At 37.1% G+C, this 13,404-nt stretch overlaps 5 protein-coding genes across 5 annotated transcripts; 1 reads left to right on the top strand and 4 right to left on the bottom strand.

The window, feature by feature from the left end:
- Positions 1-5,598: 5,598 nt before the first annotated feature.
- On the top strand, positions 5,599-6,985 carry GCG54_00005667 (uncharacterized protein; the record flags this gene model as incomplete). The annotated part of the gene is made up of 2 exons (XM_045405685.1): positions 5,599-6,121; positions 6,174-6,985. Coding segments are annotated over 2 exons (1,335 nt in total), but the record flags the coding sequence as incomplete, so codon positions are not given.
- A 176-nt stretch (positions 6,986-7,161) lies between these two features.
- On the bottom strand, positions 7,162-9,589 carry GCG54_00005666 (Phospholipase D; the record flags this gene model as incomplete). Its single annotated transcript, XM_045405684.1, has 6 exons — positions 7,162-8,183; positions 8,231-8,460; positions 8,520-8,691; positions 8,745-8,870; positions 8,921-8,957; positions 9,011-9,589. 6 exons carry the CDS (start codon positions 9,587-9,589, stop codon positions 7,162-7,164), a joined length of 2,166 nt encoding a protein of 721 aa, XP_045264786.1.
- A 391-nt stretch (positions 9,590-9,980) lies between these two features.
- Positions 9,981-10,622, bottom strand: GCG54_00005665 (uncharacterized protein; the record flags this gene model as incomplete). The annotated part of the gene is made up of 1 exon (XM_045405683.1): positions 9,981-10,622. One exon carries the CDS (start codon positions 10,620-10,622, stop codon positions 9,981-9,983), a length of 642 nt encoding a protein of 213 aa, XP_045264785.1.
- Positions 10,623-10,676: 54 nt separating this feature from the next.
- Positions 10,677-11,282, bottom strand: GCG54_00005664 (uncharacterized protein; the record flags this gene model as incomplete). The annotated part of the gene is made up of 1 exon (XM_045405682.1): positions 10,677-11,282. A coding segment is annotated over one exon (606 nt), but the record flags the coding sequence as incomplete, so codon positions are not given.
- A 461-nt stretch (positions 11,283-11,743) lies between these two features.
- On the bottom strand, positions 11,744-12,154 carry GCG54_00005663 (uncharacterized protein; the record flags this gene model as incomplete). The annotated part of the gene is made up of 1 exon (XM_045405681.1): positions 11,744-12,154. One exon carries the CDS (start codon positions 12,152-12,154, stop codon positions 11,744-11,746), a length of 411 nt encoding a protein of 136 aa, XP_045264783.1.
- Positions 12,155-13,404: the final 1,250 nt, after the last annotated feature.

The following is a 13,404-nucleotide window of genomic DNA, read 5'->3' as shown; positions in this document are numbered from 1 at the left end:
AAGATTACTAAGTTAATAGAGATACTAAACTTTAATATATATAAGCTATATATATATATTTTTTTTTTTTTATTTAACTAATTTCTTACTAATTATATATAAAGTAACTTAATATATAGCTTCTTAGTATTCTACTTTAACTAACTTAATACCTTTAAAGTACTATATTTAAAGCTCTCTATAGTTTATAAATTCCTAGAGAGTATTTTTAAGATATTCTCTTAAGTAGGTATTACTAAAAAAGATATAAAATTCCTATAAGCTTAAGACTTCCTTATATTTAAAGAAGTTCTTCTTATTTATATACTTTAAGAGTATTAAAACGCTAATATTAAAATAGCTATATTATAGAACTCTAAAAGTTTATATTCTATTTATAGGGTAATTTAATAAGATCCCTCCTATTTTATTATAAATAATAGCTAATAGAGAAAAAGATCTATAATACTATATACTATATAACTAAGATACTACTAAAATATACTATCTTAAATATAACTTATACTTATAGATATCCCTTTAGTATCTTAGTTTAAAAGATAATCTAAGATATTATTAGTATAGTTAATAATAATTAGGATAGTATTTAGATAGACTTCCCTAATCTAGCTAAAATCTAGTCTAATATTAATAAAGTCTACCTAAAGAAGTTTAAAATACTAAATATTATCTAATACTACTATAAGAAAAATCTAACTTAAATTCCTATCTAGCTTAAAATACCTCCTATTTAAGATTCTTACCTTATAGTATAAGAGTAGTTTAATACTAATATATTAGATAAGTTTACTACTTTTACTTTCCTTCCTAATTATAAAATAAATATAAAGTTTACTAGAGAGGATAAAGAGAATAAAGAGAATAAAAATAAAGAGGGTAAATATTTAGACTAAAAAGATATATAGATATCTAGATAAATAGTAGTATATATTAGTATAGATCTAATATATAGTATTAAAAACCTTAGCTTCTTAAAATTTAAAATATAATTAAAGTATTAGTAAGTTTATTCTATATAGTAATAATATATTATAATATTATAATATAATAAGCTATTATAATAACTTATTATAATAACTTATTATAATAACTTATTATAATAACTTATTATAATAACCTATTATAATAACCTATTATAATAACCTATTATAATAATCTTTTATAGTAAATTAAAATAGAATTTACTTATCTCTACCTCTATATCTATATCTCCTATAAACCTATATATCTAGCTAGCTACTTAACTAGGTCTATATCTTTCTTCTAAAGTATAATTTATTTTATATAGATAGTATAGAGGTTTATACCTATTTAATATATAAATAGGAGCACCCTTAGTTAATAATAATTATATATTTTTAAATATAGTAATAAGATATAATTTAATAACTATTTATAAAGCTCTTATAGCCTCTAATTAAAAGTATAAATCTAAATATATAAACTATAATATTTCTCTTATAAGCTAGGAAAATAACTACTTCTAAATTATATTATCTATTATTCTCTACTACTTCTTTATTTCTTAAAATGCTTATACTATAAAAGTTAACTCTAAGGGAGGCTAATTTAAAATATATTTAAACTTACTTCTTAGTTAGTAATAGTATAAACGTTTTTTCTTAATAATAATATTCTTTTATAATACCTTCTATACTTTTTATTTTCTTAGTAGATTTAATATACTACTTATAGGCTTCTTCCTTATATTCCTCCTCAGTAGTTATAATAATAAACTATTCTTAATTTTTATAGTAATCTTTATTACTATAAGTAGTAGAAAGTTAGGTTTACTAATAATATCTTCTACTATATTAAGATTAAGTAATTATTACTATAGCTCTATTTATAGATATATAAGGGTTTTAGAAATTTTACTATCCCTTAAATACTAACTAGATATAGCTAGTATTAATAGGATACTTTTAGATAATTAAAGTAGTATTATTATTTTAAAGACTTATTATAAGAGAATTAAAAAATATATCCTCTATAATTACTATAATAAATACCTATAGCTTAGTTATATTAGTAAGTAAACTAATTATCCTTTAAACTTATTACTAAATAGTATAATACCTTATACTTATAATAATCTATTATAATAATTTATTTCACTTTAACTTCTCTTTATATTTATTACTATATCTATATTAGTAATATATACTATTTAATTATATATAATAAATAACCCTTTTAAGGAGATCTCCTCTTTAGTCTTACCCCCTCTTAAATATAAGCTAATATATAGTAGCTCTATTATTCTTTTTACTATAAATACTTCTTTTATTAAATAGTAGTAAAAAACTTATTACTATAAATAGAAAGTAGAAAATAATATTAAGATCCCCTAGGAATCCTTAACTCTTAATATATACTTAAAGAGAGTAGCTAAAATCTTTAGTAAATCTTATAAGTAAGTAGATACTTAGGCTAATTTCTATAAAAGGGTAAAAATCTAAAAGGGAATCCTCTATCTTATCTATAATATATATAATTCTATCCTTATCTATCCTAATATTACTAGTTTAAAGATTAACTTAATAAATAATTATTTTTATAAATTAGCTTATTTTAAAGCTTAATATAATATTTTAGTATCTTTTAGAATATAATATAATAAAGAAATAATTTATCTCTAAACTATAAGACCTATTTAAGTTATTTATAATAATTATTATAATAACCTCCCTCTACTTTCTAGCTTATTAGTAAAAGAGATAAGTATACCTATATAGATAAAGTACTATTATACTACTTTATTAATAGTAGTATATCTTTTAACTCTATTTCTAAGTTAACTTTTAAGTTCTTTACTAACTTTATAAACCTAAAGTAGATACTACTATCTACTATAATAATTACTAAGAATCTTAAAGTTAAAACTTTAGTTATTTAAACTAAAGTTCTTAAGTAAATCGTTCTAAGTTTAAAAATATCTCTAATAATTAATATTTAAATAATACTAAGTTAGAAGTATACTATACTTAGTATTATAGCTTACTTTATAGATAAGAACTAGAACTATTACTATATCCTTCTTAGTACCTCTAGTATTATAAAAAACTATACTATAGAGATTATTATAAATATAATTATTAAAACTCTTAAAAAGCTTTTAAACCTTAAACTTAAATTTAACTATATTTCTATAGATAACACTTCTAATTTTATACTAAATATCCTAGCTAAGTTCTATAAGACTATATTCACTATACTATAACTTAAAGTTACTTATATTTAATACCTTACCTATATTATTAACCTTATAGTTTAAGAACTATATAATTACCTTAAAGTTACTTATATACTTATAATAGGTAACCTTATATAATATATATTAAATATAAATAATAAAGAAGTTATTAAAGCTACTATACTACTATAATAAACTTTAATAAAATAGGCTACCTCTATTTTATAGAATATAAATTAAAAAGTTCATTTAGATAATAAGACCTCTACTAATTATAGTTTAAATAGGATTTTACTATTAGAAGGTTAAATTAAAGGACACTATACTTTAACACTTACTATAATAATTACTAAAGTAAAGTACTTTATTCCTAATCCTTTATATCTATTATTATTTATAACTTTTTAGGTTTAATACTTTATACTAAAGATTAAATCTAACCTAATATACTCCTTAGGGTTTTTAATACTTTAGAAAAATAGTAAAGATAAGAACCTTATAAAGTGCCCTAAATATCTAATTATTAATATAAAAACTTACTAGAACTTAACTATATTAATATTAGTTTATACTCTTAAACTTTAAACTCTAATTAATACTTAGTTTAATAACTATAATAATAATATCTCTTTTAAGCTAGAAGCTAATAAATAGTACTAAATTAAAGTTATCCTCAATATTTCTATATACTTCCTTACTATTATATATATTCTAAGCTAGAACTAAGCTATTAATATTACTTATATAATTACTTTTATAAAGATCTATTATAACTATTTAATAAAATATTAAGAAGCTATTAAGAAACTTAATACTAATAAGAATAAATATTAAGTTCTATCTTTTTAAAAAGTAGTATAAGTAGTAGTAGATAAACTTAAGAAGTATTAATTACTATAAGAAAAGGATTAGTTTCTTTATATATTTTTATTATTCCTATATCTCTTATCTATACTAAATATAGTAAATAATAATCTAAGATTTTATAGTATTTATAAAACCTATTCTAACCTATTAGCTAATACTACTTAGAAAGAGTTTACTAAAATCTATACTAGAAATTACTATAAGGATAGCTTAAAAAACTTAAAATCTACTTTAGATAAGGTTTATAGATCTATTTATAGTTTAATAGCTTTAATACTCTAAAGTCCTAAGAAATAAGTACACTATAACTTTTCTTCTATCTTTATAATAACTTATTATAATAATCCTTATAAAAATTTTATTATAATAATCCTATTATAATAATCTTATTATAATATTATTTTAATCACTTAGCTTATATACTTCTTTAGAACTAAAAATAAATATCTCCTTTAAATAGATTTAATATTATTTATAATTTCCTTAAAAAGTATAAGTACTATAATCCCCCCCTTTCTAAAAATAATACTAAATTAGTATTAAGCTATTATACTAAGTAATTAATCTAAAACTTCTAGAGAAACTTAGAAAAAAATCTAAAATATTATAACCTCTATAGAATAGCTTATAACTATCTTTATATTTTCCTTAATACTATCCCTCTTAAATAGGTATTTAATTTTAGTAAATATATCTATTACTATTTATACTTTAATATAAAACCTAAAATAATTTTCTATTAACTCCTTCTTACTATTTAGAATAAGTAATAAGAATAATTTTTATTCTCTAATCTAAAACCTTTTATTTTAGAAGATAATATACTTAAGAAACTTAATAAAAATTATACTATATTAATTTACTAAATATTCTAATATAAAGTTCTTAATATTAAAAGCTCTTATACTATCTCCTATAAGTTTATTATTAAGTATATTTAAGATATTATTAATATCTTAANTTAAGTAATAATAATAATAATAATACTTAAGATATTTAAAACTTAATATAACTAAAATCTTTAGATATAAAACTTATTAAAGTTAATAACTAAGTTTTAAGTTTTAATAATAAGCTAAACTAAGCCTCTTAGATATTATTCTTAAACTTAAGTATATTATAGTAAAATTTATAAACTTATAAATATTCCCCCCTATTATTAAGTTAGAGAATAAGAGAGTAATTAAGTAATTAAAAGATTATAAATAAAATAAATTATAGTGAATTTCCCTTATTAAAAATTAATAATATAATAGAATAGTTTAATTTATCTCTTATATAATTTAGATATTTTAATTTAAGCTTTAACTCCTCTCTAAACTTATCTTAGTATATTATACTTATTAAATAAACCTTTACTTAGAACTTAAATTATAATCCCTACTATACCTATATACCTAATACCTAAATATTAAAATCTTACTTAATACTTATACCTACTTAGTACCTACCTAGGTACCCCTCTATAACCTATAGACTATATAAGTATATACCTATATAGGTATCTATAGATAGTTCGAAGCCTAGCAGCAGATAAAGAAACGAAGGAGCTAAGCAAGTCCAGTCTTGTAGTGGCGTTGCAAAGAAAGGTGGTCAGCTGGAACGCGTTGCCCTCGAACTTCAAGCAGCTAAAAGCCACGACAACTTGGTGCCATGTGATAGAGTTGGCTGCTTGGCTTGGGATGTACTGGTCCGTCTTTGATCGTTCTCGGGACAAGTACCAAACGCAAGGAAACGGGTACACACTCAGTGGCGTAAACGTCACAAATATCGGGACAGTGTTTACATTTCAGGTCCACGGGCGGAACCGTTTCGAAGAGAATCGGGTTATACCTGATTATGGAATCAAGGAGCTTTGCTTCGGCTTTGTGCCCACGATATACCACCCCAAGTCGGACGCCAGCCCAATCCAGTACCCTTCGGAGAGCGTGAGGGATTTTCCCATGCCCAACATGTCTAGTGCAACCGACGTTGTGCGGTTGCTCGTCACACTAGGGTGTAACGCTGCTACGATTAAGTTATTCGAGAAGGACAAGATCGTCTCGCACCTTTACCCAGGTACGTTGGCTTGACGACCGACTTGAGCTCCTTTTTCTGAGAAAAGTTACAGTGGTGTTCGAAATAATCGGAATGTTAGCTCGAAATTTTCATGTCACGAACAGCAGTTTTCGGAGACTCCCCAACCCGACACAGTATAGGTGGGATGCGAGATCATTCTCGTTCGATCTAACGTTAAAGGCCTTTTCGTTACAAACGGATGCTCTCGGATGGTGGAACCAGAGCAGAGGAATGCAAGGGTCGCTGGGCACCTTGCTTGTCAAGCACTCGAGAGATCTTCGGCGCCTTATCATACCTGCTCCAAGCTCAGATCAAGCATCCAGTTTGGAGGTTATGAACCGCCTTCATTTAACTATCGAGAGTCTAGATGAGATACTAATGGTGGAGGAGCAGGGGCACAACAACAAGACAAAAACCACAGCCGAGCTCAGAAGCGCACGGCAGAAACTTGTACTAGTCGTTCTTCGCTTTCATATTCAAGAGGTGGTCTCTGAACTCAACGAGTACAAATCTGCCGAGACACGGGACGTGCCTGGCGAACAGACACCTGACAACGATAAGACGAAGAAGTCGACTGATCCACCTTCGTGGGAGGACGTGCTTCAAGCGCCGCTAGAACTGAGACAGCACACCCTCATGAAGGTTTATTTCCTTGTTGTTTTGCCAAAGGTAGTAAAGGGAGTAAACAATCTCGTTTCAATGTATCCAGGGTTAGAGCTTGGTACTTGCGATGTCTGGGAGGTCTGGTGTGCGCTCTTGTTCAGGTCGATTTGCTGGCTGATGCTTCATGATTTTCATCCGAGGGACGTGCAAATTCCGAAGAGTGACTTATACGGGAGTCGCCTACCAGTTTATATTGCATGAGATACGGCACCAAGTTCAAAGAAACCTTTAATATCCCATTGTTCATGTTGGTTCAATTATGAATCACTACGCGAATCAAATCCAAGAAGCCACATCACTATTGAAAGTAGATTGAAGATCAGATAGTGTAACTCTTACAATGATAATGATATTTCAACGCTACATACTAGGTGGTCTTACAAGTAGTACAGTGACGGCAATGCCAGAGTGACGAGAACCACCACAAACAGCCACTTGATATGAAGACTATATGCCGCAACATGCACCGTTCCTCCGCTCTGGAAGCTGCTCGTTGCGTCTTGCAGTAAATCCATAGCACTGGACACCTTGTCCCCAAACACGAACCAGCTTCCAGTGCTGGTGTCATGGGTGATGTTAGTCTGCTTCGTCACTCCGCCCTTCAAGCTCCCGAACTCGACCCTACCTCCTCCTATCGGACGCTGCAACTTATTCTCCCCAGCCTTGACGGTGAAGTTTGCCAGCGCAATCTCATACCCGTTCCTTGTGGCGTACGTCGGTAGACCGAAAAACGTAGCATTTATCGCGTCGTAGCCCACGCTGAGCTCGAAGTAGCCTCGGTAAAAGTACTCCTGCCACTGCAGTTCCGGGTTGGCCGCCGTCATCCACGAACTCCTGTTGAGAGCCCTCTCTTGCGTGATGTTCTGCCCTGCTGACGAGGGAGACGAGACCGCTGTGCCGGCGAACTCGACGCCGATGGACCCTGCCCCAGTCTCAGGGCCGTAATACTTCTCACCTAACCACACGAGATCACTGACCCACGAGGCGTGACTATCACCAGCCAGGAACACCGTATTGTCGATCTTGTTATCATAAAGCGTCTTCAGCGTCCGGTTCCTGTTCGCGACGTAGCCGTCCCACTGGTCGTAGTTGAAGGGGTTCTTGGGCCCGTTGGAGATACTCTGATTCATCCTGCTGAACACGATTTGGTTACCCACGATCCTCCAAAGGGCCGGTGTATCTTTGAGCTGGCGGTAGAACCAGTTCTCCTGGCGCGAACCCATAAGCGAGCGGCTTGTGTCGTCGCTGATTTCGTGGATGTATCCCGTGTTCCAGTATAAGTCGGTGATGGAGCGGTCGTAGTTCCTGGTGTCGAGCATGATGAGGTTGAAGAGGTCGCCAAATTGGAAGTTGCGCCAGATGCGGAGGTTATCGTCCATGTCGACCTGCCGAAGGGGCACTGTGAAGATGTCAGCTGGAGAAGGAGACGATGCGGGATGGACTTACTCCATTCAAAGTACGCGCGCACGGCGTTCATCTTGCGCGCGTCGACGGAGATGCCGTCGTCTTTGATGAAGGACTGTTCGGTGTTGTTCATCGCCGCCGAGCCGTCTCGGTACGGATTGTCCATCACTTCGTGGTCGTCCCAAACAGTTATCCAGGGGAACTTCTGGTGGCTGGCGCGGAGGTCGGGATCGCTCCGGTACTGAGCAAGGCGCCTACGATAATCGTAGAGTCTGACGCATCTCAGTTTTAGTGCTAGAGCAACCGATGTTTGAGGTTGGAAATCACACACGTATGACAAGAGCGGTTGGGTTCCGGGACTCTTCCGATTGAGTCGCCCCAACCCAGACCGCCGACGGGGTACTCTCCGTTGCCGTACTCATAGATGTAGTCACCTAGATGGATCACATAGTCCACCGAGTCTTTTCGCTCTGGGTTTCCGTAGGCGTTGAAGAAGCCGAAAGCTGTCACGGCTTGTGTTAGTAGGATAGGCTTGCAAGTATGCCACAATACTCACGGTAGTTTGCGCAACTGTAGACAGCTAGCCTCACAGGACGCTTCACTCTAGAGTTGGCTTCTGGAAGAGTCCGAGTCCTACCGATGGGTGACTTGTTCTGAGAGTTACACACTTTGAACTGGTAATCTGGCCTCATTTAGATCATGTCTGACAAATAGGGAGGCTAATGCACGAACAGTACGTCGTAAAGGCCTTCAGCCCTTTTGCTTCCACCTACATCAATCAGCTACAAGCACCAAGACTCTGAACAGGCCCTGCCCACAAACCTTGACGGTGAAGTCTACATCCGAACTTGTATAAGCCGTACCCGATCTGACGGCGTGCCCGTTCATAGTCTCCGACGTTCCAATTTTCCAATCGACGCAGATCGGCGACTTGCTCGCTTTGACAAACACATCGTTGTCGTGAGCGAAGACAGGGGCCGTTCCTTCAACCGTGACGTTGCTATGGTCGTTGTCCATCGTCGGGCCGACACGGGTCCAGAGGATAACGCTGTCATCGTACGGGTCGCCGGAGGCCACGCCGTGAGTGAAGTTTAGCTGCTCCGGTGTCCACGGCGTGCTGCCTTCAGATCGACCTGCCACCTTCCGGATAGAAATCCCGAGGAACGGATGGTGTAGAGAGGGTGATCCGTAGTTGAGGTTGCCGGCGTAAGTAGGGGCGGTTGCCGCGATCAGACTTGCGCCGCAAATGGCTTTAAGCAACAGCATTTGAGCGATGAAAATAGAGAGAGGCGTCTGGCTTAGAAAGGTCTTGAAACAAAAGGCCACTACAGCAACAGTTATTGCCAGAATCGGCCACGACAAGAGTGCGTTCAGCCCATTGATAACGCTTAGTTTTCCCATAGGACGCTTAAGGTTGTGTGTTTTAGCCTACGCCCAAGCGCTTGTACGATACTTTCATCGGTGTCCAACCGGTAGAGTGGGGTAGATGAAGGCGAGTAGCCAGTTAACCGGAACTCAATTGATGTTTGGCGAACTCTATCATTGGTTTCTAAGCGGATAAATGAGACAAATACGGTGTCCGAACGGTGTTTGATAGGGCGCGTAGACGCAGTAGGGCGTATTATTGACTCCTGTTTCCCTGGTGGGACCTAAGGTGAAAAGGACGCGGAACAGATTTTAATGATGAGATGTCATGCCCCGTTCTATCATACTGACCAGACCATGGTGCTTGAATCAAGAGATTATGAAGTTGCCTAATTCATTTCAGCTGTACAGTCTCTAAGATGGAGCTTCAGACAATCCGGATCGTCCGGACTTCCTTATCAACTGTACTCAGCAGACCAATCTCTTCGGCCTCGGCCGTCACCGCAATCCCTATCCTACGGAACGTGGTCTTGGTCTCATCCTCCGCTACTAGCAGCAGATACCACAAGTAGACGCCAGCTGTTGTCCGCTTCTGCGTGGGAACGTAGTACAAAGACCCCGCCTTGTTCTCGTCGTCGAAGCTCTTCTGGGCCTGGCCGACATCCAAATTCACTCCCACACCAGCGCTCCAATTTTTCTTATGCTTAGATTTTACGATGGCGCCATCCACTTCCAAGAAGAGTTGTTGTAGTTTCCCAATGTAGTTGACCACCATTTTGAAAGATCCCGGCCGGCACTTGAGATCGAGATATCCTCCTGTAATAAGGCCGGTTGTGTCCGGTGAATCATGGTCAAGATGAAAGCCAACAACCTCGATGAGAAGGTTTTCTCTAGTTGGAGTAGGGGCAGTTATCTGCCCATCTATGGAGGCCCACGAGAAAGTCGGTGCGCGGTATGTCTCAGGTCGAATGGATGGCGAGCCGTCGATTTGGCCATTACGGCTTGCTTTCCAAAGTAGACTGCTTTCGAAAGTGCTACTCCACATGCCCACCACATACGTGTCCTTCATCTTTGTCTGAAAATATTTTGCAATTCCGGACAATGCAATCAGTTTGTCGGAGGCCTAGGTCAGCTGGGTTTCGGAATATGACCATATAATTGATTGCCACATCCGGTGATATCCGAATGGATCAATAGCCTTTTCTTGATCAGTATTGGAACTGGGCCCTGTCGGGGTGAGTCTCTTGAACTTCACAAGAGCGGTATTGCGCAATGTTTCGGGTAGTCCGTCTGGATAACACTCGGCTGCTGTGTGGTCTCTGCATTCCCAGTATAACTGGTCTCGGCCGAAATGGAGAACGCGAGGGGGTAGCAGACGCTCCTGCAAGACCCAACCGCGTTTGTTGAGGGGACATTGGCCAACAGCGTGACTCCAAAACTCCAAGTTCACAATGGTACAGTCCACATAGTCTTCGCCAAGGCCAAGCTCCTCAGTGCATATCGTCACACTTTTTGTGAGACTCTGCCGTGGATCTCTTTGGAAGAACAGCCCCTTGGAGCTATCTCGGGCCCCCGAAGCAGAGATGTTGCAATATGAGTATGAGTAAACCTTGTGCATTAGTCCCGCTTCGACGAGCCAGTCGGAGAGGTCGTCTCGGTCTTGGAGGATGCACAGAGAGTCGATCCAAAGGTAACGTATACCCAGACGTCGAGTAACTTCAACAGCTTCTCAGAATGTCTTCGGCAAGTCGGACAACTGGATCCCTTTTCGAAAGTGGGCATAAGTGAACTTGTTAAGCTGAACGAACTGCGCCGAGCCCCAGCAGTGACTCAAGGTTGTGTACCGCTGCTTAAACACAAACGCCTCGTCTGATGTAATAATCAAACGAAGACTGCCAAGGTCTAGGTCCGGGGCAGACAAGTCCAAAAGCCTGGTGGGGTACCACGCCTCAGCGGCCGCTTCGGCGTTGCATGATTGATGGCCTGAGCAGCACGTCCCATCCACGTGATAGCTTTCCCCCAGGCTTCTTCAGACGCAGTGTTGTTGGACAGAAATGGTTTCATATTTCCTGGGTCTTTGTCTATTAGCCGGAATTGATATGAAATACCAGTCATATTCAAGAATGTTCGCATCGGATAACTAACCTGCTCCCCTCTGAACGATGTAACTGCCATACAATTCCGTTCTCCTCAGCGGACATTCTTTACCGAAGTCTGGCTCAAGCGATATGGACACCACACCGTAAGGTCCATGCCTATGGCCTTCATGTCGTCCTGCGCACCGAAGTTGATTATGGCACAAATAATGACCAATCCATCTAAATTGTCAACGTCGAGCTTCTCGCCACTTATCCTCGGTTTCGCTCCAGCATCATGACGTTTAGCCCATTGTGTATCAAAATCTCTCAGCGTGGACCTCTCATTCTCATCTATTTGCCACCAGAACGGGTGGCATATCTCGCAGGCTTCCAGAGCAGATGCTTCGAGACTGGCAATAGACTCGTGATGAGCCAGTAAGATTGTCGTCTCGAATTCGGCGTGGTCGCTAATAGCCCATCCCTTTCTATCATGAATTGCACCGATGCAGGTGTCACAAATCATGGCGGAGGGGTTTAGACTCGCAGTCGATATCTGGCGTCCACAAGTTTGACGAACTTTGAGAGGCGATAGTAATGTGAAGTGACGGAACTGATGCGGGGTTATTGAGCCTGCCAACAAAAAACCTCAACTTTTTGGGTCAGAAATGGAAATTGTCTTCATTGGTGGTGGGTGTGTCTATCGCTGATTGGAGGCAGTTGGAAAGCCACAATGCTTCCTTTTGTCTTGTTAGCGCACCTTAACGATCCTTGCTTGAGATTTCTCTCTGTCATTTTGGTGTTACTTACCTCGAATGATGCAACTTTGAAATGCCGTCAACCGGAGCGAAATGAATGCCACGAATTACAGTCTCTCCTGGGTCTGCCGGAGCCTTTGCTGCGAAGTTGCTATTTCAAAAGCTCACCCGAAGTCATCAAGTGCGGCAGTACTCCGAAATTTTCAGTTCCTGCCAAGTCTGACTTGTTTGTGCTTTTCAGTCATAAGTGAGAAACCGACTACGATCCAATTTTCCTCTTGGGAGCCATGTCTTCTGGGAACACTTTATACTCCCGAAGGACTATGGTGTCTGTGTTCTGGAACGAGCGGAAACGCTAGGTAAGCAACCCAATATCAGGGTCAGATCTCCGTGAGTTGATACACTCAGCCAAGAAGGAGTTCTGAGGTCCATGTTTTGTTTATTTGTTTCTAGCAGTCATGAAGAAACATGAAGGATTATTGCCGGCCCGCCTTTCTTTTCTATAGCTGTGGCTACTTCGCTTATCACACGCGAGTATGAGCCTTCTGAGCTGCCCCTTCCGATGAGCACACCAGCTCTATAAACCAGAAAAGTCTTTGCGGGAAACTTTGAGACTATGATGAACCTTCCTTCTGCATTTTTCCTGACTCGATCGATGACGATTCGTCCAGGCGAACTTCACTTATAATGAAGCTGTTTGTTATGGATTGGTGATGAAGAACACCGGAGCGAGCCTATCTTATAAATAAGGTCTTGCCATTTCTAAAATAGTGTCAGTAGATCATTCTTACGAAAGCGCTATATCTAAGGTAGAGATACCTAGATTTATTGACGCCGCAAAACGTCGGGTAAGGAGCGGGGTCGAGAAACCTTGGACATGCACGCCAGCTGCCTGCGAAATTTTACAGCCGAATGAAATCACAGGTCGGGTGTGATTGGTAGGTACCGAGTGAGCGCTTGATGCCCAGTCCTCGCCTCCAACAAGGCCTCTTAGTCCCTACGTGTTTGCCGATTACTA

Source organism: Colletotrichum gloeosporioides (genome assembly GCF_011800055.1).
Source record: "Colletotrichum gloeosporioides strain Lc1 chromosome Unknown consensus_41, whole genome shotgun sequence".
Taxonomy (NCBI): domain Eukaryota; kingdom Fungi; phylum Ascomycota; class Sordariomycetes; order Glomerellales; family Glomerellaceae; genus Colletotrichum; species Colletotrichum gloeosporioides.
The sequence above is the reverse complement of the archived record's forward strand: the minus strand, read 5'-3'. Positions and strand labels throughout refer to the sequence as shown.